General features: G+C 39.9%; 3 protein-coding genes and 2 long non-coding RNA genes across 6 annotated transcripts; 4 read left to right on the top strand and 1 right to left on the bottom strand.

Moving 5' to 3' along the window:
• Nucleotides 1–790: 790 nt before the first annotated feature.
• LOC146368875 (uncharacterized) lies at nt 791–6,110 on the top strand. 2 transcript variants are annotated; one of them, XM_084911375.1, is made up of 7 exons: nt 791–920; nt 1,489–1,853; nt 2,708–2,815; nt 3,044–3,210; nt 3,315–3,513; nt 3,613–3,703; nt 5,908–6,110. In XM_084911375.1, the coding sequence occupies exons 2-7, from the start codon at nt 1,635–1,637 to the stop codon at nt 6,108–6,110; spliced, it is 987 nt and encodes a 328-aa protein (XP_084767501.1). In that variant the 5' UTR covers nt 791–920; nt 1,489–1,634. The 2 variants fall into 2 exon arrangements, with proteins under 2 accessions (XP_084767501.1, XP_084767499.1); XM_084911373.1 differs by lacking the exon at nt 791–920 and having other exon boundaries at nt 934–1,853.
• Nucleotides 6,111–7,752: 1,642 nt separating this feature from the next.
• Nucleotides 7,753–9,405, bottom strand: LOC146368876 (serine/threonine-protein kinase pim-2-like). Its single transcript, XM_084911379.1, has 4 exons — nt 8,896–9,405; nt 8,626–8,806; nt 8,369–8,539; nt 7,753–8,279 (listed from the first exon to the last, which is right to left on the bottom strand). The coding sequence occupies exons 1-4, from the start codon at nt 9,073–9,075 to the stop codon at nt 8,188–8,190; spliced, it is 624 nt and encodes a 207-aa protein (XP_084767505.1). The 5' UTR covers nt 9,076–9,405; the 3' UTR covers nt 7,753–8,187.
• Nucleotides 9,406–13,906: 4,501 nt separating this feature from the next.
• LOC146368877 (uncharacterized) lies at nt 13,907–14,497 on the top strand. Its single transcript, XR_014797515.1, has 3 exons — nt 13,907–13,923; nt 14,025–14,242; nt 14,377–14,497. It is a non-coding gene; the product is annotated as an uncharacterized LOC146368877 (long non-coding RNA).
• A 307-nt stretch (nt 14,498–14,804) lies between these two features.
• LOC146368878 (uncharacterized) lies at nt 14,805–16,088 on the top strand. The gene is made up of 3 exons (XR_014797516.1): nt 14,805–14,920; nt 15,589–15,696; nt 15,925–16,088. It is a non-coding gene; the product is annotated as an uncharacterized LOC146368878 (long non-coding RNA).
• A 2,917-nt stretch (nt 16,089–19,005) lies between these two features.
• On the top strand, nt 19,006–20,670 carry LOC146368879 (tripartite motif-containing protein 16-like). The gene has a single exon (XM_084911365.1). The coding sequence runs from the start codon at nt 19,063–19,065 to the stop codon at nt 20,257–20,259; it is 1,197 nt and encodes a 398-aa protein (XP_084767491.1). The 5' UTR covers nt 19,006–19,062; the 3' UTR covers nt 20,260–20,670.
• The last annotated feature ends 7,197 nt before the right edge of the window (nt 20,671–27,867 follow it).

Here is a 27,867-nt window from a genome sequence, read left to right on the forward strand (position 1 = left end):
GTAATGATGCAACTGCTAGGAAGTTGAGGGTTAAATCGTTTTAGACACCATCTGCGGTGTAACTGTAATAGCTCTCTGGCATGTGAGAAGGAAGCGCCAAATGGTGAACGATATTAGTTTCAGGTGCACAGTACATACGATTGTGCTGAAGATACGTCCCATTACAAAGTGACTGAATGGTTCTTTAACAGATTTATTTTTCAGGTAATTAACAGTCATTTAAACCTGACTAAAGCCCTAAAATAGATGCATTTTGTGAACCAAAAAGACTAATTCATGTAAAACATGAAAGTCACAAGACTGTGAAACCACATCACCAGAGAAAACCTGCTGGGACCAGACTGTACAAATCACGTTTCCATCCTGCCTTTTTTTTCTGTGTATCAGAGCAGCTGACAGTTAAAGCAAAAGCACAACTGGTTTCAGTTCCTTAAAACAAAGACAGTGTAAACATGTTTAATGGTATGAGGTCCAAAAGTCATTGAAGCTAGATGATAACGGAAATCTTTTTCTGGGTCATGTGACAGTGATTTTTACAGGGTTTTTTTAGTAGAAAAGTCCAATTTAAGCTCAGTTATAAGTGAAAGAGCAATTTGAAGCTGCTCACTTCAGTACTGTAAAATAATGAGTTGCAGCTGTTGTAATCTCTTCATGCAGGAAATGGTAAGAAATGCAAACATTGATTAATTAACTCAAGAGTAAGTGAAAAGACTGATGGATTTGAGAGAAGTTTCGTTCGTTTACATGAAGAAAAAGATGTAATGCAACGTTTTTTTCAGACATTGTGTTTCTGTTGGCTTCATCCGAACAATCACCATGTAGTAGAGAGTTTACTGCTGGATGTGAACAGGCTGGGATGACATCCGACACCTCAGGTGTTGCACTAGACTGTGGTGGTGACGGGAGAACTGAGCCAGAAGGTGAACGTTTTGATTTACTAGTCGATCTGCATTCCAGATCTCAGAAACGTTGAGTAGTGAAGAAATCACAGACGCAAGCAGCAGAAATGAGTTTCTCCTGAAGGGTTCAGTCTTTGAGATACGGTGAAGAGTTTGAGTGGCAACCATACAGAGAGCATCAACAACTTTGCATATATATGGTTGGTTTTGTGCATGACTAGTGGTTTGAATTAGATTTTGGGGGGGGTTGTGTTGTGCTTGTTTTTTTGTTTGTTTTGTGTTTTGTTTTGTTTTGTTTTTAGCTCTGCTCTCAGAAACCAGAAACATAAACACTCTTAGCACTGCAAAGCCCAAAGATCTCTAAAAGCTTTGTATTATGAACAAATCGTTATAAAATCTAACTCAACAATGTAAATCCACAGCCTGATGGAGCTTATTCTGCTTTACTATGTTGTTCAAAAAAAGAAGCAGACGATTGTCAGAATTTTTATTATGTCTACAAAGACTTAGATGCTTTAGAAAATCGCTGAGGTTTACTCCCTGAGAGGAGATTGCCATTTCTTTACCTTCTTCATCTTCTTTTCTACAGATGCAGTGATGCTTTTAACCTCCACACAGTGACTCCACATCACCAACACCAGCCTCGCTTCCAGCTCCAATGATCTTCCACCTCTGACTCTTTCCTAAAATTGACCAGTAGGTGGGGCCAGCCCTGCCCAGGTGGGGTGGCCAGCGATGGAAGGCCGACGTGGTGGAGGCAGCAGCAGCGGTAGCTACTCACAGATCCCTGTCAGAACAGGCATGGGGTCTGTCAACTCCCCGGCCGTTTCTGTGAGATTGGAGGCGTACGACATCGGAGAGAAGAAATGCATCTCGGATGTGAGGAGGACTTTCTGCCTCTTTGTCACCTTTGACCTCTTGTTCATCACCATGCTCTGGATCATAGAACTCAATGTAAGTCTGTGTTTGTAGTGGCTGTGACAGCAGTTTTGTTTTTTTATTAGATATCTGTAGTAATAAAGTTTTTACAGCAATGTAAAACCACACGAGATTAAGATATATCACCAGACAGTGAGCCTTTTTGACTGAGTCAGCCTACTCGGGAGAAATTTATTGGATGCATCTGCTGTCTTCTATGTATTTTGCTCAAGAAAAAACTAAAACTGAAGATGATTTTATTATTTCCCAGAGATTAAAGGGTTATTTAAAAGTAAAGTTAAACAAAGTCAGGAAAGATAAAACGCTAGTATTGAAGTTTTTAAAAAACTCCAAAGTAGGTGAAGCCATTAAAAGGCCAGGCTCAGAGCCTTTGGTTTTGCTTTTTTGTGGAAAAACATTTATTGTTCTTTTAGAGCAGGGGTGTCAAACTCAAATACACAGTGGGCCAAAATTCAAAACTGGAACAAAGTCGCGGGCTAACGTTAATATTTATTGAAATATATTTATTCCTCCAGATATAAGAATGAATCTTTTCTTATGGACTCAAACACGTTTTGCTGAAAAACTGAATATGGAACAAGCAAAGCTTAATACTAAACAATATATATATTAGCTGTATAATACCAGTAGGCCAGCTCTGATAGTAATTTGGTATGTATTCGCGGGCCAAATGTAAGTAGGCTGCGGGCCAAATTTGGCCCACGGGCCAGAGTTTGACACCTATGTTCTACAGCGTCTCTGAAACCATGACTCTCCTCCACAGAGTCCAGACCACATTCACTCAGCCGCTCTATGCTGGACTGTTGGTGTACCTGCTGGATAGAGGTGAAAACACAAACCAAACAATGGCTCTTTCATCGGTTTCACAGCATGCACGGGAACTGGAAACTCGCCGAAGGGAGGCAGAGGAGAGAGAGCGGAGGAAGCAGAGGGAGGTGCAGATGGAACTGGAAAGACAGCTGAAAGAGGCTGAGATGGTAAAAAAAAAGTTTTCCACTTGACACCAATTATGTACAGAGTCTTTTCTCCTTGACTTTGATCTTTGAGAACTGCAGCAAAATGTTGACTGTCATTATAAAATTCACACCTAGTCTTTAATGATTTGGAAAAATGGTTATGACAGTCCAGGAAAAGGTGATTCAGGAATAGGTCAGTTTATACCGCTCTGTTGGTGCATCTGTTTATGTAGCTGTGTGTGTGCATAGATAAAAGACAGCATGCAGGCTGAGATGCAGGTGAAGGAAAAGGAGGCTGAACAACAGAAGAAGAGGATCAGGGAGCTGGAGCTGACACAGCAGCAGCTGGAAGTTGCCCTTAATATGGAGATCCAGGCTCGGCTGGAGGAGGAGAGGGCCAGACTGGAGCTTGAGCGGTAACAATGGATTTCTAACTTATTTTATTTGTGATGGAGATCTGATATATCCATGAGAAGTATTAAAATTTTCAGTTGCTTCTTCCCTTTTTCCCCTCCTTCAGGTTGCTGCAGGCTGAAGATGAAAAGAAGAAACATTTCCAGCTCCTCCAGGAGCAGCAACGTACAATGCAAAACCTCAGCCCCATACAGGAGCTGTCAGATGGCAGTCCCGATGAGGACACCCCCTCAGCCCTCAACTCTGCCTCTCAGGAGCTCCAGGATCTGCAGGCATCTCGCCAAAGAAGCCACCAGCGTCTGGAGGTGAACAAGTTTGTTTTGACTGGCTTTGTGAGCAGCATCGTATTTAGTGCTCTTCTAAAACAACACTGATGAGGATGCCTGCATGATTTTTGTTTCCAGGAGGTTCAGGAGAGGCTGAGGAATGCCAGTCAACATGTACGGCACTGGAACATCCAGCTGAACCGACTGATGACCCCCATTACTCCTGCAGGTGCCGTATTCACTTTGCCTCTTTGCAGCACAGACTTCTGGAACAGAGTGTTAGTATAGTTAATAACAGTGTAGACCATATAATCTGTCAGATAATTGCATTAAAATGCTACAAAAGGCACCTACCCCCAAACATGTCAAGAGATTCATTCAGTGACTTGAATGAAAGAATCTGACTCACCTCAAGTTAATTAAAATTAAAACTAAATCTTATTATGATTTAAACACGGAAATCTTAAAACGAAAAATAACCGCATGCACAGTTGTTACAGGCTGCAAACATGTTTTATACTGCTTTGAAGTCTGAGACAGCATCATAAGAGGCATAACTGATCTCACCGTAGTCCCATGAAGACTCAAGATGAGTGTTTTCACGACTGCCATCTTGGTGTTTTGAAATCAGGCATGATGAATGAAGGGAAGAACTGTCTGTTAAGGTTCTCAGTCGTTCAGGTCATCGTAGTCTAAGGAGCTTGGAAAGAAAAGCATCTGGACTTCTTTAAGTTTCTTGAAGAGCGTTTCACCTCTCATTCAAGAAGCTTCTTCAGTTCTCTGAAGAAATTCTGAACTGAAGAAGCTTCTCAGATGAGAGGTGAAACATCTTCAAGAAACTTAAAGAAGTCCAGATGCTTTTCTTTCCAAGCTCCTTAGACTGTAGTTAAACTTCACACACTGGACTTGTCAGTCACACGTCCTTCGCCAGTAGGCATTCCCAGAATGATCTTTCCCCTTCTGACGCTTAGAATGACCAAATATGTGCAAAATGGACAATTCAACATGCCACCATGTCAGTCTTTTATTAAATATGACATGAAACAAATGACTGAGCCATTAAATTTGTCACAAAGGTGTTCACCTAATTCCAGGCAAATGGAATAGACTTCTATGGGACCATAAGTCTTTTTGCACTTTGACATTTGTTTTACTTTTCAGATCTGTAACCTATAACTTTTATACTGTATGTGTTTTGATCATAGGAGTCTACGGGGACTTACTTACTTTTAGCACGTTTAGCAGTTGATGTTGGCTTCTTTTTTCAGTACTGGAGCTTCCTGCTCATTGAAGACTTTTCTAAAAGGAAATGCTTAATCCAAAATGGTGTTTTAAGGGCTTGGATTAATGTCAATTTCAGCAAATATTCTTTCTTATGTTAAAAGAACATGGATCTCTGTCAGTGATAACTTCTGACTTTATAACTCAAATTTTAAGAGAGAGCTTCACTGCTAAGCTCTCATCTGTGTGGGTGTCACGGTTCGCTTGAGGACTCACACGCAGGACTCAGAGGCACAGTCAGTATTTATTACAGTTCCACCAGGTGTATATACAAACAGTGCAGGGGATAGTGCTATATACAAAGCGGTGACAGGGAAAAGGCTCCGGGGAAATCCAGGTAGGGAAAAGACACTTGCTCCTCTTCTGACTCTCTCTCCAAACACTCACACAAAAAGGGAATCCGCTCGGGGAATGCAGAGTCGGGTCCAGGGGATCTATGTACAGAAGGAAACACACGTTAGAGGTTTTGCACAGGGAAGCAAAAGAGAACTTGCTCAGAGCCGGGCTGCACTGACGCGAGTCACACACAACGATCCAGCGATGAGTAGAAGCCACTCCCTGGCTTAAATGCTGGCTGCACTGATGAGGCCCAGGTGTTTCCTCTTCAGAGGGGCGTGGGCCGAGGGCGTGAACCCACCATGAGTTCCGCCCTGGCGAGAGAGCGAGAGAGAGAGCAAGAGAGAGAGAGAGAGAGAGAGCAAGAGAGAGAACACTACTAGTCAGCGGCCTGCTGATCCCCTGGCCGTGACAGTGGGGTTCAAATCCCTTATTCAGATTAAGATTTTATGTGACATTACATTGGCAAAAATTAAATTTACTTGAATAATGTGAGTATTGGAGTAAGTACTTGAGTAATTTTTGAATAACTTTAATTTTGTAATGTGCATATTTTATGAATAATGATGTTTCAATACTTTAATCTACTGAATAAGTAAGAATTAGACTTAATAATCTTTTTACTTTAAAAAGGGAAATTGTGTACAATCTTTTATTCTCCAAAATGCACATAATAAAAATGTTTTGGGGAATGTATATGCTTTTTAAAAACCAATTGCTTCTTACCTGATGCATGCTATAACTTTCAGCAAAACTGAACTAAAATTTGTTAACAAGCTTACCAAATAAGAAATGTGTTGTGAATTTTCTTTGCAGAGCGACTGGAAAGCCGGCTGTTATCAAAGCCCACGTGCCCTAAAAAGGAGGGCGCGCTGGCCAGTAATGAGTTCATCACTAAGTTTAAGATAAGAGTTGATCAGAATAGAGGCGATGATGAAAGTCTGGAGCATCAGTTGGAGGCTGCCAACCTGTCTGATGAATCGTTCGAGGCCCAGACAGAAGTCAACGGACAAATATGATCACAGATATTTTAAAAACGCGAGTTGAGAGTTAAGGGGGAAAAATATTGTAATAAGTATATATTTGAATTGCACACTAAGATATAAAGTGATGGCAGCGAGCACAGTGTTGCAGGATTTAATTAAAAACACATCTGACTAAGACCAACTGAAATTTAGAGTTGTGTATAATAAAGTTTATTCATGATTAATAAAACAAATCTGTAATATTTTTCTTTCTCTTTTGTCCATTTGAATCTCGCTACAGCTTAAATAAAAGAAAAGAATGTGTTTTGAATAAATCAAACTCTATTCTCTCTTTTTCTTTCTTTCTTTTTTTCTTGGTGGGTTTTCATTTGCAATCAAACGCAACATTATACAATTATATAGTATAGTAAGAAATATCCTTTAACTTAATTTAGTATTTGTTTTTTAATTTTTGTTTTTATTGTTTCCCCTTCAGTTTTGTGCTTATAACATGTTCTAATCTGACATATTATGCAGTAAATTATTTTTGCAATAACTTAACAGGCCATTGTGGGAGCCAACATTCACTTATCAAAGACATATTTGTATATTCTGTGGGCTGCTTTATGGTTGTGTCATTTAGAAACATAAGCCACAACAGACTTCCACCGGAGAGTACTTAAAAATGTATTTTTATGTAAAGATATTTTAATTAACTACTATATTAAGAGAGAACCTATTGTTACATGGATTAATTGTACAAACTGTAGAGAAATAAGTTTAAGCGTGCAACTTTTTATTCATTTTTAACTGTATTAATGTTTTTATGTTGATACAGCCGCCTCATATCTGTTTCCTCAGTGTTTTTTAAACCATGTACTCCATCTATGAGTAAGAACATGAATAAATTCCTTTCCAAATTTGTAGTTCTTTTTTCCAACTGTTTTTAGTATATATGTAACATTTCTTTACACACAAATGCAGGTATTCTTTTGCACCAAGACGTTAAAGAAATGCTAAGAAAAAATGAAAATACTACGTTGCAACCTGTGTGTGTGTGTGTGTATATATCTGTATCTATATAGATATAGATATATATGTGTATTCGTACCCTTTTTTCATCATCTAGTTTCCTGTGCCAGATCTTCTACTGATCCACTGAGGCAGACATGTAAAAAAACATGAACTAAAGCATATTTCTGTATATAAACAGGACTTTAAATCTTTATCAACAGCTACTTTAGAGGAAATTCTTCAATAAACTGCAACCAAAGGCTCAACTCAGAGGACAAAATCCAACCTGTTATAAATAGTGTGACAGCAAACTTTCTCTTGTGTAAAGTTACAAATAGGAGTAATTATCCACAGGAGCTTTTATACATAATGAAGTTATAATTCGTCCTGTAGAAATTGTACATTTAAGCTATATAGTTCCCGCTGTGATAACTCTGCTATGAATGCCTCTTATTAACTTTTATGCTTTTACAACCCACTATGAGCAAACACTCAGCAACAGTGGGAAGGAAAAACTCCCTTCTTGAAGGAAAAAACCTCTGGTAGAACCAGGAAATCTGTCTAAACTAGTTGGGGGTTAGAGCAACAGATGCAAGTCTTCAGATCATTTGCAGTGTGACTCTCTTTGTGCACACTTTAACCTGATTCAGTTTTCTTATTTGTCAAAATGCACCATGGGTAAAAAAAAACAAAACAAAAAAACAAAACAAAATAGTAATGAAGGAGAATCCTCAGCAAAGATGAATTAAACAAGTTTTATTTTGATCAAATTTTACTTTAAGTAAAACACATCTTTATTTGATGACATTAAAGTCATCAAATAAAGACAGTTTTGATGGAGCTCCTGACCCAGCCCAAGCTCTCTATGAAGACGAGGAAAAACTCCCCAGGGGGCCAGATCGATGGGAAGAAACCTCGGGAAAGCCCATTCAAAGAGAGATCCCCTTTCCTGGGATGGCTGGGGGGGTTACAGGAACTCCAAAAAAGCTAAATTTTTATTTATTTATTTTTTAAGATTGACCCATTCTATCTATTCCTGTCCAACAGAAAAAAGAAAGGAAGTTACTACAATGTATCATACTTATATGATAAGGTGTGAATTGTGTGTTTGTGTGTGTTATCTTAGCCAGGGGTGAAGCTGGAGCTCCTCCAGTGTTGGGCGCTTCTCCGGGACTGTAGTTAAACATGCGTCCAAGAAATTCCGGCATTCTTGAAAGAAAGAAAAGATCAAAAAGATGAAGATGATAGTTCTAGTGATCCAAGGCATCAGTGAATCTGGAAGTGTGAAGTTTTCTTACCTGTGGACAGACGCTTTTTGATGCTCAGTTTCTTTGTGAGGAACCTCTCGGTACTAAAGTCCCGTGCATGAAGCGCTTCATACAACACCACTCCCATTTGCCACACCGTGGTGGGTCCACACCTGTAGCAGCTCCTCCTGTACCACTCGGGAGGGGTGTGAAGAGGCGTGCCTAACAAACAGACACAATTGCAATTTCTTCTAAAACAAAAGACACAAATTGTTACATCTGTGAAAAGCAGGAGCAGAATATGTTACCATAGAAGATGCGATACAGAGATCGCTGCTTAACAAAGCAGCTCAGTCCAAAGTCAATGATGCGAACTCGAGGCACATCTGAGCCGGTCTCAATCAGAATGTTTTCTCCCTTGATGTCCCGATGAAAGATGTGTTTATCCTCAAGTTCCTTTACAGCATCAACTAGTTGCTTCAGAATGACCTGGAAAAGATGAAAAACACAATAATGAGTTAATGCTTTTCTGCCTTGATTGAATGCTGTACAGTCTAAGGTTCTCCCAGTCAACCTACCTTGGCCTTGTCCTCTGGTAAAGTTCTTCCATTTTCTGCTTTGTATTTTTGCAGATCCACAGCGGGGACAGGTCTCTCCAGCACCAGGATCAGCTCTTTGCCAAGGTCGAACCACTCCAGCAAGGACACAGGTGCTGATATTCCCACTGACCCTTCTGCTTCACCTGCAAGTTTAACCATAATGGCCACTTCCACTGAGAGCTTCTTCCCGCTTTCATCCTGAAATATTACAACAAAGTGGATGATGAGGAACGCCGCATTCAATCCAGTAATGTAAAACTAATTCAAGTGTTGGACGCTTACCGCCACTTTGCAGTAGACTTTATTTTTGGGAATGTGTTTGATGGCAACCTAGAAGACACAGAGCATTGGTGAGCATTTCCTCAGTATGACATAATGAAAGGTGGAAACACAGCAGACGTCTCAGTTTACGATATTATCCATTATCTGCGTTACTGCCTGTCTTACTACCATCATCTGAACACTTACTGGAAAACGATCTTCTATCCGGTAGCCAGCAAACACTGCTCCGCAGCCTCCTTCTCCGAGCTGGTACTCCTCCACATATCTGGCTTGGAATTCACCTGAACAGACAAAACAACAAATCTTGTTTTATTACAGCTGTGACACAAATTACTCTCCTCTGTAGCCTAAATGTTCCTTTTGCCCTTCCCCTGAATATAAAACCCAAGCTGCTTGCTACTTACGTTTTTGGTCTGCCACTGATTTTTTGTCCTGGTCCACATTCCTTTTTTTTTTCTTGGGTGACTCTCTGTTGTCTCCCGCGGCCTTTCTTTTGCCATTTTTTGCGCACACCTGTTTGTTGTTCAAGTCTGGAGATGTGGAAAACACCAAAAGCACATCAGCTCACTGGATGATAGACACAAACACTAAACACTAATATCTTAAACCTAGCAAGCACACTTAATCTACCCCCTTATTCAACTAATTAGCCTACCTTTACCAGAGTCCAACGAGGAGGATGCTTGCTCCTTGTCACCCCTCATATGGTCGAGAAGTTTAGCCTTCTTTGCTTTCTTTGTTGTGCCCTCTTCATCTTGCACAACCTTGCGCTTCACTCCTCTGACCACATCTGAGCTGGTGGAAGGACCAGCCTGCTCAGCGACCCTCCTCCTTTTTATTGGGGTCTTCTTTTCAGGACTGGCCTTTCTTTTAGCAGTCCTGCTCTTACAATCTATAAACGACAACAACACAGTGGTGAAAAAGAGTCCCCGACATCAGGACTGGAAGCAGTTTGGCAAAGAATTTGAAATTGCTTTTGCTTAAATTATCACAAGTTTATTCTTGGGATAAAAAAACTGACCAGTGCGAATTGATACTAGGTTTACTAAGTCTTAGATCTTGATGACACTTGTTGGTCTGTTTTTACTGTTGAGTCCAAGAATAAACTTATTACATTATTTTACCAAAAGACCGGTAACCTTTCTTTGATTAGACATCTTGTATTAAAGCTATTTTCAATCAAACATATGATTCAATTGCTCCAAAAATGATTCACACAGTGTCAACATTTCTAGGATTTGGATTTTACCAGGATTTGATTTTATTATTTTACTTACCTTGATCTCCTGAATCTTTCTTATCGGCTGGAGTGGTAATTTTTCTTGTTTCCTTTTTCATTGTAATTTCGGAGAACTTTTAAACTCGAAAATGTAAACCGTAATGAGTTAATATTGAGTTAATATTCCTTCAAATGTGCGCCCTTCAAATCCTTGACTTTTCTAACTGAATTCTGTTAGTGAGCTTTATAAGTAAACTCTGGAAACTACGGCAACACAACATAGAATCTTGCCTTTCAGTGACTTCACTGACTGCCAGTAGTTCAAAGTAGTTCACAGAAAAACACTCTGGCAGACAAAGCCATAATATTTCATATAATTCAATCATTTCATATCAATTAAACAGTTTCTTTCATTATCTTTCATCGTTTGTATAAAGACCTCATGTATGGATGACAGTATGAAGATTTGTGGTTGACCACACACTAATAAACACAGTGTCAGCTACATTGTCATCTAATTTAAAGTATTTATTATGTACATTTAACTGTCATGGTACTGAGTCTGTGACCCAGTGTTTTGTGTTTGTTCATTTATATTCATTGATTATTCTTATGTATGTTTTTGGTTCTCTTTATTGTTTTCTTCTTGTGTTATATTCTTAGGCTTTAGGTTTCTGTTACTTTGCCTTGCCCCTGTGTCCCACGTGTCATGTCTAGTCACTCTTCTTTCCATGTTCCCCAATTTCTCCCCAGTCAGTCATGTCTCTGTGTCAACTCTGTGTCTTTGTAAAAGTCTCTTGTTTGCTGTTTTACTTTGATAGTCTTGTGTGCTATGTTAGTGTTTTCATGTCTGTGAAGGTTCTCAGTCATCTAGGTCATCGTAGTCTAAGGAGTTTGGAAAGAAAGCGTCTGGACTTGAAGTTGCTTGAAGATGTTTCACCTTCTCAGATGAAAAGAACTTAAACTTTGCTTCAACGTCTTCAAGCAACTTAAAGAAGTCCAGACGTTTTCTTTCTAAGCTCCTTAGACTATGTTAGTGTTTTCAGTTTTCCTTCCCCATGGTCTTGTTGTTTGTGATTTCTCGCAGCTGTGCTCTCATCCTGTGTCTTATTCCCTCATTTATCCCTCTGTGTATTTAAGCCCATTGTTTTCCTCTGTTTGCTGTTGGGTTGTCTGTGTATCATCCATGACAATTAAATTAAATAGCAAATGCAACTACAATTTCAATGAGATTCATTCCTGGCATTCTACTGCGGTGGCTGAAAGTAGACACCAAGCATTATCACTGTAACTGATGTAAATATTGGACTTGGAGGGGATTCATCTGATAGACTGATGCAAACATTACTGTGAGGAAAATTTTGAATCTCCCAATTTTCTTTTTTTCTGAAAGAAAGAAAGTTGGTTACTGTATCACATTTGTATGGCAAGATGTGAATTCAGTATGCGTGTGTGTTTGTGTCAGAGAGGAGTTTATCTGAGCCAGGGGTAAAGCAGGAGGTCCTCCAGCATTGGGCACTTCTCCAGGACTTTGTTAAAACTTGTTTTCAAGACGTCTGAAATGAAAGAAGGACAAGAGATATCGAGATGATAATTCCAGTGATCCAAGCAATCACATTGATTTTCTGCAAAATTTTCTTTTTGAGAGTCATTCGGCTGGGCAGGGGGTATAACACATCTGCAATGCAGCAACATCTGCTCTCTGGGCCTGTGTGAGACTGTTATCTCAATGGCGGGAATGAGGATGTTGGAATTTGGCATCTCAGGCACCAACTCATCTCTCTCCTTAACCGGGCTCACCAGAGATTGGTTTCAGCCTCTCTCCATGCTTTAAGGAGGTTGAGTTGATAAATCTGACTGGCCCCTCCCCTGTCTGACCATATCTCTTCATAGTCAACACCAATGTTCTCACCGTGTGACCATGAACGGTCCTTACCACTTGGCAAGTAATTTCGAGCTAGAAGAAGGGAGTAAGACAAGTCAAAGGAGCTTGCAAAGAAAAGCATCTGGACTTCTTTAAGTTACTTGAAGACGTTTCACCTCTCATTCGAGAAGCTTCTTCAGTTCTAAGGTCAAATGGTGGAGAGTCCCAGATATAAACCTTGAGATCCCTTCCCAGACGCCTTAACGCCCACTCACATCCTGGGCCATCTGACCTCAGGAATTCGCATGATAAGGTGGGGCCAGGTTTCACAATGAACACACCCAAAACTCTGGCTGATTGGGACCCACACCCAGTTTCACACCTTGGCTCAGGCGATTAGAGGATCATCAGGGGGTCCTTTTGTCCCTCTGTGGGGGGATACTCCCACTAGGTTTATATCTGGGACTCTCCACCATTTGACCTTAGAACTGAAGAAGCTTCTCGGATGAGAGGTGAAACATCTTCAAGTAACTTAAAGAAGTCCAGATGCTTTTCTTTGCAAGCTCCTTTGACTACGATGACCTGGATGACTGAGAACCTTCACAGACATATTGCCGGAGTAAGACAAGCACTTTATGTCCCTGTTAAAATACAATTACATTTTATCAAATATCACTAAGCAGTCCTTACCTTTAAATACAGCCTGGTTTCTTTCTCTTTCTTTCTATATCTCTGAGTGAAGTTAGCTCTCACTCTTTCTCTTCCTGTGAAATACAGCAAGTGGAGCTTTAGCTAGCAACACACTGTGACACAGTTAGTGTTTGTTGAGGTGATAGAAATGCTGCATTTGAAATTACCTGACACAACATTTTACTCCCTTTTATGTTCACTCCTTTTTTTCTGAAGTACTGCAAATTATGGGCACGTGGGGTTGTTCTGGTGTTGTGCTAAAAATAAATAAATCAAAACTACGGTACATGGTTTGCTCTTTCATCTCTACTGATTAAAACGCGACTGCCTTTCATGTGTCACTGTTTAGGCTCAAATCTCATTGTTTGAAGGCCTGCAGTGACGTGAAATATTAACTTCCCCCAAATGCGTTAAACCCAAAGTAACGAGTTTGTTTTGAAAATATACGGAGTGGAAACTACAGATATTTGTTTAAAAATGTAGGGAGTAAAAATTAAGTACAGCAAGGAAGGTTTTTTTTACTTTTTTACTTTGTATCTTTCAAATGCAAAGTTTCTAATTTCAACTTTAATTACTGCACCTGATTAAGGCGATAGAGTAAATAAGGCTTCCAACAGTGGTTATTTCTTATTATCACATCTTGTTTTTATTGTTTTTATCAGTAGATTGTTGTTTCACTCCCACCAAAAACACCACGTAAATAATCTTCGGATTCTGAATGACCATTTAAAAAAATAAACAAATTGTTCTGAGTTAATTTCAGTTACGGATGTATCAGTGACGTAAATGATATATCGGTCATAATTGGGAGGCTGTTACATTTTCATTTTTATTTTTTTTTGACTTGTTTCCTGCTGTACACAGGCCATTGAGATGTGTTTCGCTGCTGCAGGTTTCAGTGTCGGAGAATTTGCTGCTCTTGTCTTTTCTGGGGTGATGAACTTTGCAGAAGGTAGAAAGATTTCTTTTTTGGGTTTTTTTGTGCATTTGTAAAAGGTGTTTTAATCACAACTTTGGTTAATATTCTGTATTTACTCCTTATGCATCTTCTAGCTTTGTATGCAGTGAAGGTGCGAGCGGAGACTATGCAGAAGGCCTCAGAACTGGTTCCCAGTGGGATGCTGTCAGTCATTGGTAGACCTCAGGCTCAGTATAATTATGCCTGTCTGCAGGCAAAAGAGCACTGCAAGAGTCTGGGGATGGAGAATCCTGTGTGCTCTGTGGCCAACTACCTGTTTCCAGATGGCAGGGTTATTGCAGGGCACCAGCAGGTAATGCATTCATATATTCTTGCTGCTTTAATATACCGTGAATCTATTGTGTTCTCTTTTCTGTCTTCTCTCAACCATCAAAAAAGTTGTTAGAGCTGCTCTTGTCATTTCTGCTGTCTTCTTTGACTTCTCAGGCTCTGGATTTCCTCCAGGAAAACTCTCGGCGCCTAAAGTTCATGCGGACCAAAACTCTCCCAGTCAGTGGTGCGTTCCACACTGAGCTGATGGCATCGGCTACTGAACCCCTCAGAGAGGTGCTCCGGCAGGTGGAGGTCAGTCAGCCACTTTATCCAAAAGGGATTAACATATTTTCTGAAACATGCATTCAATTACTCTGTAAAGCTACACCAGTCCTCATTTTTTTAAGATAACCCATCCTATTCAGTCTGACTCGGAAAGTTAAATGGAAAGTACACCCAAGATTTTACATCTGGTATTCAGCCATTCAAACTGCCCTCCGTCTTCAGAGTGAGGGAAAGTCTTCCCATCACCATGAACTCAAACTGAAGAGACGGATCCAGCGGGAACGCAGCGGGAACGCAGCGGGAACGCAGCGGGAGCGCCCGCAGCAGCTGCAGCAGCAGGGGCAGCCAATCTGATGACTTGACTATCCATGAGACGGAGAAGACAGAAAAAGAGAAAGACAAACAGGACTTAGAGATTGAAAACATTATCAAGGTAAGTGAGGGCTATAAGAATCTTTTTTTGTAATATTTATTTAATTACATCATGCACCAAACTATCCATGGTAGTGATTATTTAACTAATTCATAGTGGCACTGGGCAGCTGCCAGTGCAGTTCATTTTGTCCATTTAAAAAGTACCATGTACACTCACTGGCCACATTTTTGTTAGATACACCTGTTGAGCTGCTCATTAGGTCAAATACCTAATCAGCCTATCACATGGCAGCAGCTCAGTGCATTTAGGCATGTATACGTTAATAAGACGACCTGCTGAAGGTCAAAGGTCAAAGGGGATTTAAATGACTTTGAACATGCATTGTTGTTTGTGTCGGACAGGCTTGTCTGAGTATTTCAGAAACTGTACAACCATCTAACCAGTTTATAGAAAATGGTCTGAAATGGAGGAAATCTCCTGTGAGCAGCACTTCTCTGGGAAAAAATCACTTGTTGGTGCCAAAGATCAAAAGCGGAATGAGCAGATTATTTACAGCTGTAAGGAAAGCAACATGAACTCAAATACCCACTTACTTCAACCAAGTTATCAAGAAGAGCACCGCTGAAAGCACAATACGTTGAACCTCGAAGCTGATGGCCTAGTGTCACCTGCTGGATAGAGGTGAAAACACAAACCAAACAATGGCTCTTTCATCGGTTTCACAGCATGCACGGGAACTGGAAACTCGCCGAAGGGAGGCAGAGGAGAGAGAGCGGAGGAAGCAGAGGGAGGTGCAGATGGAACTGGAAAGACAGCTGAAAGAGGCTGAGATGGTAAAAAAAAAGTTTTCCACTTGACACCAATTATGTACAGAGTCTTTTCTCCTTGACTTTGATCTTTGAGAACTGCAGCAAAATGTTGACTGTCATTATAAAATTCACACCTAGTCTTTAATGATTTGGAAAAATGGTTATGACAGTCCAGGAAAAGGTGATTCAGGAATAGGTCAGTTTATACCGCTCTGTTGGTGCATCTGTTTATGTAGCTGTGTGTGTGCATAGATAAAAGACAGCATGCAGGCTGAGATGCAGGTGAAGGAAAAGGAGGCTGAACAACAGAAGAAGAGGATCAGGGAGCTGGAGCTGACACAGCAGCAGCTGGAAGTTGCCCTTAATATGGAGATCCAGGCTCGGCTGGAGGAGGAGAGGGCCAGACTGGAGCTTGAGCGGTAACAATGGATTTCTAACTCTTATTATGGCCCTTTATTATTTTATTTGTGATGGAGATCTGATATATCCATGGGAAGTATTAACTGTCATGCGGCGGCTGTGTGAAGGCAAGAGAGGACCAAAATGCACGGCTCTAGACACACGGGAATGAACTCAAAGGCAGGTCTTTATTAACAGGAACATAAGAAGTCATACAAAACTATACTGGGAGAAACTAAAGCTGAGGCGCTGGGAAGACACGGGAAATGCACACAACCTAGAGGGACGACGCAACACAGAACAAAGGGACACTCTGACATAAATACACAGAAGGTAATGAGGGAAGTGGGAGTTGTTACAGGATGCAAACATGTTTTATACTGCTTTGAAGTCTGGGACAGCATCATAAGAGGCATAACTGATCTCACCGTAGTCCCATGAAGACTCAAGATGAGTGTTTTCACGACTGCCATCTTGGTGTTTTGAAATCAGGCATGATGAATGAAGGGAAGAACTGTCTGTTAAGGTTCTCAGTCGTTCAGGTCATCGTAGTCTAAGGAGCTTGGAAAGAAAAGCATCTGGACTTCTTTAAGTTTCTTGAAGAGCGTTTCACCTCTCATTCAAGAAGCTTCTTCAGTTCTCTGAAGAAATTCTGAACTGAAGAAGCTTCTCAGATGAGAGGTGAAACATCAAACAAATTTGCTGCAAAAATTGGGTCTCCCTGGACTTGTATGAAAACCATATCAGGGTTTCAAAATCCCCAGAGCAGCAGTCAGATCATTGTAGACGGTTTTAAGTCAGACAGAGATTTGAATATGCTTTATGCTCGTTTTAGTTCTTCTGAACTGAAACAGAAACTGAAAGATACTCAACACTTCATCACTGAACTCAGCGATGTCCAAAAGGCCTTTCATACAGTTAATGTGAACAAGAGCCAGGGCCCTGATAACATTAGTGCCACCTAATTAAATCTTGCGATAAAGAACTCAGTCCTAAATTTCAGGTTATTTTTAATAAATCCTTTCAAATACAAAATGTGCCCTCGCTTTGGAAGGAAGCTGTCGTCGTTCATGTCCCTAAATCTAGTCGTCCAAACGTCCTGAATGACTTCAGGCCTGTTGCCTCACCTGAGTTGTCATGAAAGTCTTTGAAAAAATCATCAGAAATGTGATTATGGAAGAGATTGAATATCAGCTGGATCCAATGCAATTTGCGTACAGGCCCAACAGAGGAGTGCAGGACGCGCTTTGGACTCGACTAAATCTGATTCTTAAACATGTAGAGAGTAAAGGGACTTTTGCAAGACTTCTTTTCATTGATTTTTCTTCAGCTTTTAATACAATACAGCCCCATATTTTAATGAAAAGACTTTTAGAAGAGTTTGAAATCAGGAAAAACCTGGTTTGCTGGATTTTAGATCTTTTAACTGACAGGTCACAAAGAGTGAGAATAAATGGGGTTCTGTCTGACCCAGTGTTCTCCTCCACAGCTTCTCCTCCAGGGTGTCTCTTATCGCCCTTATTATTCATTCTCTTTACAAACATGTGTCAGAGCAGATATGAAAACAGGGCCATCATTAAATTTACAGATGACTTTGTTATTGTCAGCTTACTGAAAGAGGGTGAAACTCACCACGGTCCAATCATTGATGACTTTGTTCAGTGGTGGGAGGAGTCTTATCTCCAATTGAACATATCTAAAACAAAAGATATGGTTATTGATTTTAGGAAACAACAAAATGGGCACAGAGTCACTTTAATTAAAGGTCAGAAAATAGAGCAAGTGCAATCATATAAATATCTTGGGACCATAATCAATGAAAAACTGAACTTTTATTGCAAATCGGTCTGTAAAAAGGGTCACCAGTGCCTTTACTGCCTCAGGAAACTTGCTCATTTACACATTGAGCGAAAGATTTTAACTTTGTTTTCTTGTTCTTTTATTGAGTCTGTTTTATCTTTTTGTTTGGTGGCATGGTTCAGTCAGACCTCTGTCACAGAGAAAAATTGACTGAATTAGTTAGTGAGATGGTCCAGTCGTCTGATAGATGAGTCACAGGCCTGTTTAGACTCCCTGTACTCTAAACAGGTACCACAGATGGCTTAATCAATCCTTAAAAATGGTTCCCATCCTCTACGGGGTGGATTTAGCTTCTTTCTTCAGGACGGAGGTTTCTAGTTCCAAGATGCAGGACAAAGCATTATAAAAACAGCTTTGTCCCTGCTGCTGTCACTGAACTCAATAAGAATTGTTTTTGATTTGATTCATTTTGTTTAATTACTAAATATGTGTTTTGTCAGGTTTCATTAGGTGTGTGTGTTTGTGAAGGGAGGCCAAATGCTATCATTGTTCTGTAAAGCAAATTTACCTGTGGGTATAAATAAAGTAACCTTAACTTAAAGCTTATAGGAGGTTGTGAGGTCACTGCCTCCACCTGATTATGTAATTAACCAGCAGACTGGTACGTTTATATATAATATACTATAAGTTATATCATTATAATTATGTGTATATCATATTTCTTATGTACATTTTAGACCTGGGAGCAGAAATGCTGATGAACTGGTTTTTATTCAGGAACAGGCAGAGCGTCCTCTCTTCCTGGCTCCATGTCTATAATTATGTCACACACTGATTCGCTCTCACAAAATCACCAAAACACAGCACAAATCCCACCAATGATTCAATTCCTTATAAATTATTGAATCAGGTACTGAAGCAGTGACGTGCTGAATGAAGCTTCAGACGTCATTGATCACGTGACTCTGTTCAGACAAACCAAGCCTCAGCACAGCGTTTCTGAAGCAGTGTGTTGATTTTTTGACACATGTGCCGGAGCTTCAGCTTCAAACGGGCCGTCACCATCAGAGTTGCTGGAACCATGTCCCACTACTGGCTACTCTGTTTATATCCTCCACATTTCAAACACACAAGCTGGTGGAGCCCTCCAAGAAGCTTCAGGAGAACATCTGCTCTCGTCATGATGAGGTGATGAAGATGTTCTGCCGTACTGATCAGCAGAGTATCTGTTATCTCTGCTCTGTGGATGAACATAAAGGCCACGACACAGTCTCAGCTGCAGCAGAAAGGACTGAGAGGCAGAGAGAGCTGGAGGTGAGTCGACAAAACATCCAGCAGAGAATCCAGGACAGAGAGAAAGATGTGAAGCTGCTTCAACAGGAGGTGGAGGCCATCAATCAGTCTGCTGATCAAACAGTGGAGCACAGTGAGAAGATCTTCACTGAGCTGATCCATCTCATCCAGAAAAGAAGCTCTGATGTGAAGCAGCAGATCAGATCCCAGCAGGAAACTGAAGTGAGTCGAGTCAAAGAGCTTCAGGAGAAGCTGGAGCAGGAGATCACTGAGCTGAAGAGGAAAGATGCTGAGCTGAAGCAGCTCTCACACACAGAGGATCACAACCAGTTTCTACACAACTACCCCTCACTGTCAGCACTCAGTGAGTCTACAGACTCATCCAGCATCAATATCCGTCCTCTGAGCTACTTTGAGGATGTGACAGCAGCTGTGTCAGAGGTCAGAGATAAACTACAGGACATTCTGAGAGAGGAATGGACAAACATCTCACCGACAGTCACTGAAGTGGATGTTTTACTGTCAGATCCACCAGAGCCAAAGACCAGAGCTGGATTCTTAAAATATTCATGTGAAATCACACTGGATCCAAACACAGCATTCAACTGGCTGTTATTATCAGAGGGGAACAGAAAAGTAACAGTAATGGAAGAACATCGGTCTTATTCTGATCATCCAGACAGATTCACTGGATTGTGGCAGATCCTGAGTAGAGAGAGTCTGACTGGACGTTGTTACTGGGAGGTGGAGTGGAGAGAGGGAGGAGTTTATGTAGCAGTCGCATACAAGAATATCAGCAGAAAAGGATGGGGTAATGAATGCTGGTTTGGACGTAATGACAAATCTTGGTCATTAAATTGTATCAACAACAGTTATACATTTATGTACAGCAACATCCAAACTCCTGTCTCAGGTCCTCGTTCCTCCAGAGTAGGAGTGTACCTGGATCACAGAGCAGGTATTTTGTCCTTCTACAGCGTCTCTGAAACCATGACTCTCCTCCACAGAGTCCAGACCACATTCACTCAGCCGCTCTATGCTGGACTTTTGTTTTATGATTATGGAGTCACTGCTGAGTTGATTAAAGTGAAATAGACTAAAGTCTTTCATATTGTGGGTTTAAATCTGTGTTTTAGTTTCATTTTATTTTCTCTCCATCATTTCTGCACAGAGATCAGCTGTCAGTCAAACATTATGGGTGGTACCTCCACATCTTCTAGTTGTTCTCTTGATGTTTCTGAGTTTTTAAAGGAGATCTTTCCTGTGACTGTTTATGGAGGCTATCACTGCTCATCATCATTTTGATTTACTAAAATATTTCTCCACATGAAAATGTAAACTTCTCTATCCTCTAAATGTTTCTGGAATATTTGTATTGAAAAATGTCGACATTTCTCTTTATGAGTATGGCAGACCATGTGTGTGTGTTTGTGTTTGTTTTTGTCAAAATCATCAAACAAATGAGGAAAAACTGTGATTTTAATGAATGAATTCATATATTGTGTTGATGTTTTATTGTGTGAATAAACTGGAAGGTTTGACTATAAATCAAACTTTGAACAAAGTCTTTTCTTCTGTCTTCATTCCAGGATCTCACTCAAATCTGATGCAGAAAATATGAAACTAATCTGAGAGAATAACTGAAGCAGTTTTCCTCCTTTGCATCTTGATAGCATTTAATAAACTTCCCAAATTCAGAAGACACTTCCTTAACCTTCTCATGTGAGATCATTAAAGCAGAAATTTTCCCCATGTACTTAGATGCTTGCTTACACATTGAACTCCGCTTTTCTTGGCATGTCTTTATATACAAATCCAAACCTTTTGGCGTAAATTTGATGCTTCTTTTCTCTGCTTGCATCTGAGTGTCATCCTCTTGTTTACTCTCTTGTTTACTCTTAATATGCGACATTTTTATTGTCCTCTTGGATTATTTCAAACATTATAAAGATGCACAGCACACTGAGAATCCATAGCATAAAGCGCAAACATGATTGCAGTGAAGAAACATTTCCACAGAGGGCGTTGGCATGTTTCAATTAGTGATCCTATTATGCACAAATTTAGTACATCAAAACTCAGTTCATCAGTCTTTGTAGTGAAATAATGTCTTTAAACTCCAATAGCTTCACCGTTTTCCTTTACGGCTTAAACAATATTATCACTCACCAGCTTTGATGAACGAGTGACATGTTGATCCAGGCTTCAACATCAAATCCGTCTGGAGTACTTACAGACGATCCAGTAACTTTTATTCGAGTTCGACGGTGATCCTTGAAATCCATATATCCAACATATCCATTAATGAAGGATTATTCCTTTGTCCACGGGCAGGTTTTTTACTTTTTGTAGTGGCAATTCCTTTTGTTTGACAAACCAAACATCCCACAGTTAAAGGTCCACAAGCCACTGCTGCACTGAGATAATATTTCGTACGCAGGCAAAAGAAGTCCACTGTCCAAACTTTAAAGTTGCGTTTTTATGGTTTATTTTATCCAGTTTGGCAAGCAATAACAAGATCCATTTTTAGTTACTTCCTGCTGCTTCTCCTGCTCTAGTAAAAAACCATAGGCTCACCCCAGTGCATGCTGGTCCTATACCAGTCTCTTTATTTATAGAACCAAATGGCCCTACAGCTTTTACTGACTAATTTAACAAGGTAACATCAAACAAACAAAACATTGAAAGAAATATTAACCTACAAATAAACTTGTAAATAAACCCCAAAATATAAGTAAACTAACAACAAACTTTAACTAATTTCAAAATAATAAAAAATAAGAACAAATAGCTCCAACAGAAGTTATTGCTGCAGACTGAAGGTTCTGTAAACTACTCAGTCATAGAATGATTACGATATTGAACTAAAACAAATGCCTGAATCCTAAATTATGGATATCCTATTGTGGTGATCTGAAATGTAACACTAAATGTGATTAAAACACTAAAACTCTGGACTCCGGGGCTGAACGACCGCGGGGATCACCAGCCCGAGGAAAACACAAAATACACATGACTCCGTGAGAAAGACAATTCATTCTTGAATGAAGACGTTGATCAGACACATTTAAAATGTAGCCAATTGTGTTTATTATTAAATTATTAAGGAAATAGAAAAGCGGGGGAATAGAAAAGGGGGGAGGGGTGAGGGGTAAAGAAGAGGGTAAAGGAAAGGGATAGAAAGGAGGAAAGAGATAGAGGAGAGAGAACCCCAACTATGCCCTCTGAGCAAGCACTGGGTGCGACAGTGGATAGGAACAACTCCCTTTAAAGGAAGAAACCTATGACAGAACCAGGCTCTAGAGGGGGCAGTCAACTGTCGGGACTGGTTGGGGGGTGAGGGTGAAAGAGAAAGGGGGGGTGGGGGTGGGGGGGGGGGATGGGACAGGTGTTAGGAGTTAAGGTGAAAATTACGATGCAACGGTGGAGGAGGAAGACGGGGTGACATCAGCAGAAGGAAAAGTAGAAAAAGTAGAAAAAGCAGGAGTGCTCTTTCTCCAGAAGAAGCGGAAGCGTTTTTTCTTCTTTTCCATCATCTTTTCCACGAGCACTTTTTTCTCTAGGATGAGGGTTCGTAACTCATCAATTGTTTGTGTATTTTCCTTCTCGAGTTTCCTGCATGTTGTCTCCACTTCTTCTAATTTGGCTTGTTTTTCTTCGAGCCTTTCTTTCAGTTCTTTACATTTGGCCTCCTGTATAAGCTTTGCCTCATGCATCTCTGTATAACTGTGTTGTAATTTGTTGTGTGCGTCTTGTAGCTGCTGACTTCTCTCGAGTTCTTGAAGTGTACACTGCAGGTCTTTGCTTGTTTTCTCTAGTTGCTGCTTTAACATCTGCACCTCAGTGTTTTTGCACTTCAAGTTGTTGGAAAGTTTCTCCAGTTCTGTGTTTTTTCTCAGCATGTCACTGAGCTTACTCTGCATCTCTGAGCATTGTTTTTGCACTTTTTTCTTTTCCCCCTCCAGCTCAGTTGTTTTGGAGTTCAGTTTGTTATAACGGTCTTGCAGTTGTTGGTTTTTCCTCTCAAAGTTCTGGAGAATTTGTTTATCTTTTTTCTGCTTTATTTCCCGTTGTTCTTTGTCTTGAAGCAGCTCTTGATATTTGTGCAGCGTTTCATCAAGCTTTACCTGCTGCGCTCCGTATTTTTCCTGCATGCCTCTCTGGTTTATGTCCAGTTTTTCTTTCTCTTCAAGGATTTCTTTATTTTTTTGCAGAGCTTCATCAAGCATTACTTGCAAACCTTGGTTGTGTTTCTTGATGTTCTGCAGCTCACAATCCAGATCTTTCTGTTTCGTGTCATGCTGTTCTTTGTCTTGTAGGAAATCCTTATTTCTTTGCACTGTTTTATCAAGCTTTATTTTCAGCGCGGTGTATTTTTCCTCCACGCCTTCAAGCTTGGAGTCCGTTTCTTTCTGTTTAATTTCTAGTTGCTTTTTTTCTTGAAGCAACTCTTTATTTTTGTTCAGTGTTTTTTCAAGCTTTGCCTGAAGTCCTTTGTGCTTTTCCTCCATGCCTTGCAGTTTGCGCTGCTTTATGTCCATTTGTTCTTTTTCTTGGAGGAGTTCTTGATTTTTTTGCAGAGCTTCATCAAGCTTTATTTGCAAGGCTTCCTTGTGTTTCTCGCTGTCCTGAAGCTTGCAATCCATATCTTCCTTTTTCATGGTCTGTTGCGCTTTCTTTTGAAGAAACTCAACCCTTCCTTTCAGCACTTTTTGATTTATCTCAGTGCCTTGGAGTTTTATGACCAGTTGTTTCTTCTCTTGGAGGAGTTCTTGATTTTTTTGCAGAGCTTCATCCAGCTTTACTTGCAGCTCCTGAATCTTTTTTTCCCTCTCTTTCTCGTTTTTCTTCTGTTGGAGGATTTCTTCTGTTGGTTTTTCTTGTACTTTATTAAGCTTTGCTTGGAGCTCAAAGTTCCTCCCCCGCATATCTAGGAGTTCCATTTCTTTCTCCTTTTGAATATCCTCCTTATCAAGAAGCTGTTTGAACAGTCTATCTACTTCGGCGGTCCTTCTCTCACAGTGCTCTCTCAGTTTGATAATCTCCGCTCGTTGTTTAAAAAAACTTTCCCAGATGTAACTGGTGTACTCTGGCTGGGGCGGGTGTCGCGTATTGTGATTGCTCATGAGATTTTGCTCATGCATTTCTTCCGAGCACATCTTCTGCAGTTGAGTATCGTCTTCTCGATTGCAAAGAGGAGCGCTGGGCTTTACGTTTTCTCTTTTTTTCTGTTTTCTTGGAGACATGTTGGAATCTGTTAACAGTGACTCTGAAAAGGATCCAAAAAAAAGGCTTCTCTGGCGAACGTTTAAATGCTGCACACATAAATGCTGCGAATAACGGACTGAAAGTTCTTGCGTCTCACCCCTATTTAAGGGTTTTAGGATCAAAGGATCAAAGGATCACAGTGGTGGTAAGATTCTAAATGTGTGTGACATCACGATTCTGTAAGCCAATGAGGTGGTCACATGACATTTGTGAGAGGGCATTCTTTACTTGGACAAATTATCAATAAGCTTTCAATACCAGTAACCATGGTGACAGTATAATTGTTTATTGTGTTGAACAATAAACAATTATATTGACAATTATGTGTGTCCAGTATGTTGGCTGATTTTCTTTTACTTTTTGCATATGAAAATAAAAGCTGGGCTGATTTTAACACCATTACAAGAAGTGTTGTTAATTATTCTTTTTGAATCATAATCAGGTTACCACAAATTGTTTTTTAATTTAGTAGAACTTGAAATGTTTGTCAGTGGGTAAACAATTCATAATGCAAAGTCAGAAACATCAAGTTATTCTTAGTACTGCATACTTGCAATACATAAGTTGTCCTAACAGTCATGTAGGGCATCCGTAGTTCAGGGGGTCGGGAAGCTCATCTTGTAACTGGATGTAATATTAGCAGACAGAGGGTTTGATGTTGCAGAATCTTTGGAGTTGTACCATGCTGAATTGAAGAGCCCAACTTTCACCAAAGGAAAGAACTAACTGGCCCCTAGATTGCCCAATCAAATCTCTTAATGCCACCAGCCCTCCCCTACCTTCACTGTGTGCTCAGCTTGTAGAAAAGAGTTGAGTGTGGAAGAAATGGCAAAAATGTGGAGCTGAAAAGCTAAGAGAGAAAAAGAAATTATATATAAACCAACGTGTCAAATTAATGGACATGTTAGTTATTGGAGTTCTGGCTGCATTTTATATATCTATATTGTGTCCTTTTTATAATAAATAATAAAAAACATTATTTATCCTCACTGTATGAACATTGTTGGAGTCCTTGAAGTCTCGTCATGTTGAAGTTACTCATGTGATGTGATGTTGTTATAATCATCCAGCTGGTGTGCAGCCATCATATTAGAGTTCTCTTTCTTCTTCTGATTTTATACAATTTTTCTGTGATGGTGTCACATTTACAGTGGTCGCAACAATTGCACCTATAGGACCCTGAAAAACTGGTGCACAGACTTCAGAGTCTAATAAGTGTCACCACTGTAACCACTGCATAATGCAAACCATGACACGAGTTTAGTCTTGGTGTGAAACTCATTTTGGTTCATAGACACCAATCTGACCTTAAGTGGAACAGACCCATAAAACTAATGCGTAATAAATCTGTTAATAAATAAATCCAAATTCTCCCATCATCATTCTTTGGTAGGAAGTCATAAATAGGAGTTAAATTCAGACTCGCACAGGCTCACCTCTGCACGACTGGCTTCTCCTGTAACCCTGCATGTTTCTAAGGTTTGTTTTCTTTCTTTTTTTGTTGTTGTTCTTGTGCTTTTTGTCCTCGGGTGAGGTTTGAAGTGTCTGTGTGGTGCAGCTGGTCTGGTCTGTCCAGGCTGCACCACACAGACACTTCCAATCACCACACATCAAAGTACAAAGCGTATGACGTCATCACATTCTGTGTTAGGAAGTCATATTTAGGAGTTAAATTCATTGTTCATCATACTCAAGAAATCTTTCTGTTATCTTGATTAACTTATCCCAACATTGTCAATCAGACTAAGTGATCACATGACGCTAGTTATCAACTCTATAAGGTAACCCAGGGTTTCCCATTTTAGCTACTAGCCTGTTTACATGAAAGGGGTGGCGTTGGGGGCATCTGACCAATCACATACAGAGCAGCAGAACAGCTGACTTTACAAAGAAAGATAAAACTATAAACATGAAAAGGTTAAACACTTGTATTAATAAAGTTCAAATAGGAACTAAAAGTTCTTTTGCTGAGCTCTGTTGATGTTTACCAGTCTGGGAGAAAATACAAGCATAAATACAAAAATGGCCGTGGATATACTGGGAAAAGCATGTCGAATGATGAGCAGTGATACAGGAGACCAAGAGGAATTGCTCAGATAAGATTAAATGCTTTCATGGACGAAGACATGCTAGGGACAAGCGTTGCAGACAAAAGAAAAAAACGAGATTAATGTTTATAGAGGAATTCAAAATGTTGTGAAATTGTTCTGCAGACAAATGGGAAAAGTCAAAGAATGAAGTTGAATTTAAGAATCTAAACTGATTAGACTACTGATGCTCATCAATGGAAAGATCCTCCCACTATCCATGGCACAGCAGTCCAAAGGGATCTTTCAGGTACTTGTTGTAAAGCAGTTTTCCAGAGAACTGATTGGTAGCTAAGTGGTGATTTCATACTTGTTGATCCGTAATCTCAAACACAACCTGCTCTGAAGCAGGTTTGCTCTACAGTTTAAGTCACTATGGTGATATACTCCAGTAAGAAGTGAGCTACCTTCATAGTACCTCTGTACTCATACCTGTGTGTTTCTTTGGCATTGCTTGTAGATATGTTTTAAAATGCAGCTGCAGTGCATTTTAAAACCTTAAGGAAGCTGTTATTGATATGGTGTAGATTAGCCAACAGATTTCTTTTTTTTTTTACCTGATGGACACAATGCAGTGTAGTAGCCCTGCCCCTCGTTATGGTTTGTTCTTCATCATTCACTCACTGTGCGTCGACATGCTGGATGTCTCCACAAACAGTTCTCTGCATGCAGAGGCAGTTTTTCTTCATTTGGAGCTTTGTGGGAGCTGAGTTCTGTTTACAGAGATGTTAATGGTCCTGTATGTGACCTGTCAGATTTTATTTATTAAACAGACCACCTTGCAGTGTAGCTTCCACGTTAGCTGAGGTTTGTTTTATTATTTGTTTTTGCTTGTTTTTTATTATTCTTGCTGATGATTTGTATTATCTAAATGTAAGGTTCATTCATATCAGTTTGCTTATTTAATTTAAATACAGGTTTTTTTTTTTTGCCTTTATCTTTGTCTCCATAACTGATAGTCTCTTATATCAGATTCTGCTCATAAGATTACTTTAACATTTGAGGCCACGTTATGATTGGTTTAGGTGGCAGCACAAGCAGCTTCACTTGCATAAAATATACATATTTTTTAAATAACATCTGAAGTAATTTAATGAGGAATGAGTCATCCAGTTCAGCTCTGGTATTATGATAATATAATATGTGCTTCAGTCTTAAACAAGCACAGAATTTAATGAGCTGCTTCTTCCCGACTCCCTGATTTCTGCACAGCTGGATTATTGTACCAAAGAAACTGTTTCTGTAATATTTCTGTGAAATATAGTAATCCACTAAAATCCAGTGAGTGTTGGTTAGCTAAGATTTGTTTTTGTTCTTGATGGAATCGAAACACTCAGAAACGTCATTA

This window comes from Perissodus microlepis, chromosome 18, assembly GCF_051167445.1.
Source record: "Perissodus microlepis isolate ML-2025 ecotype Zambia chromosome 18, ASM5116744v1, whole genome shotgun sequence".
Lineage (NCBI taxonomy): Eukaryota > Metazoa > Chordata > Actinopteri > Cichliformes > Cichlidae > Perissodus > Perissodus microlepis.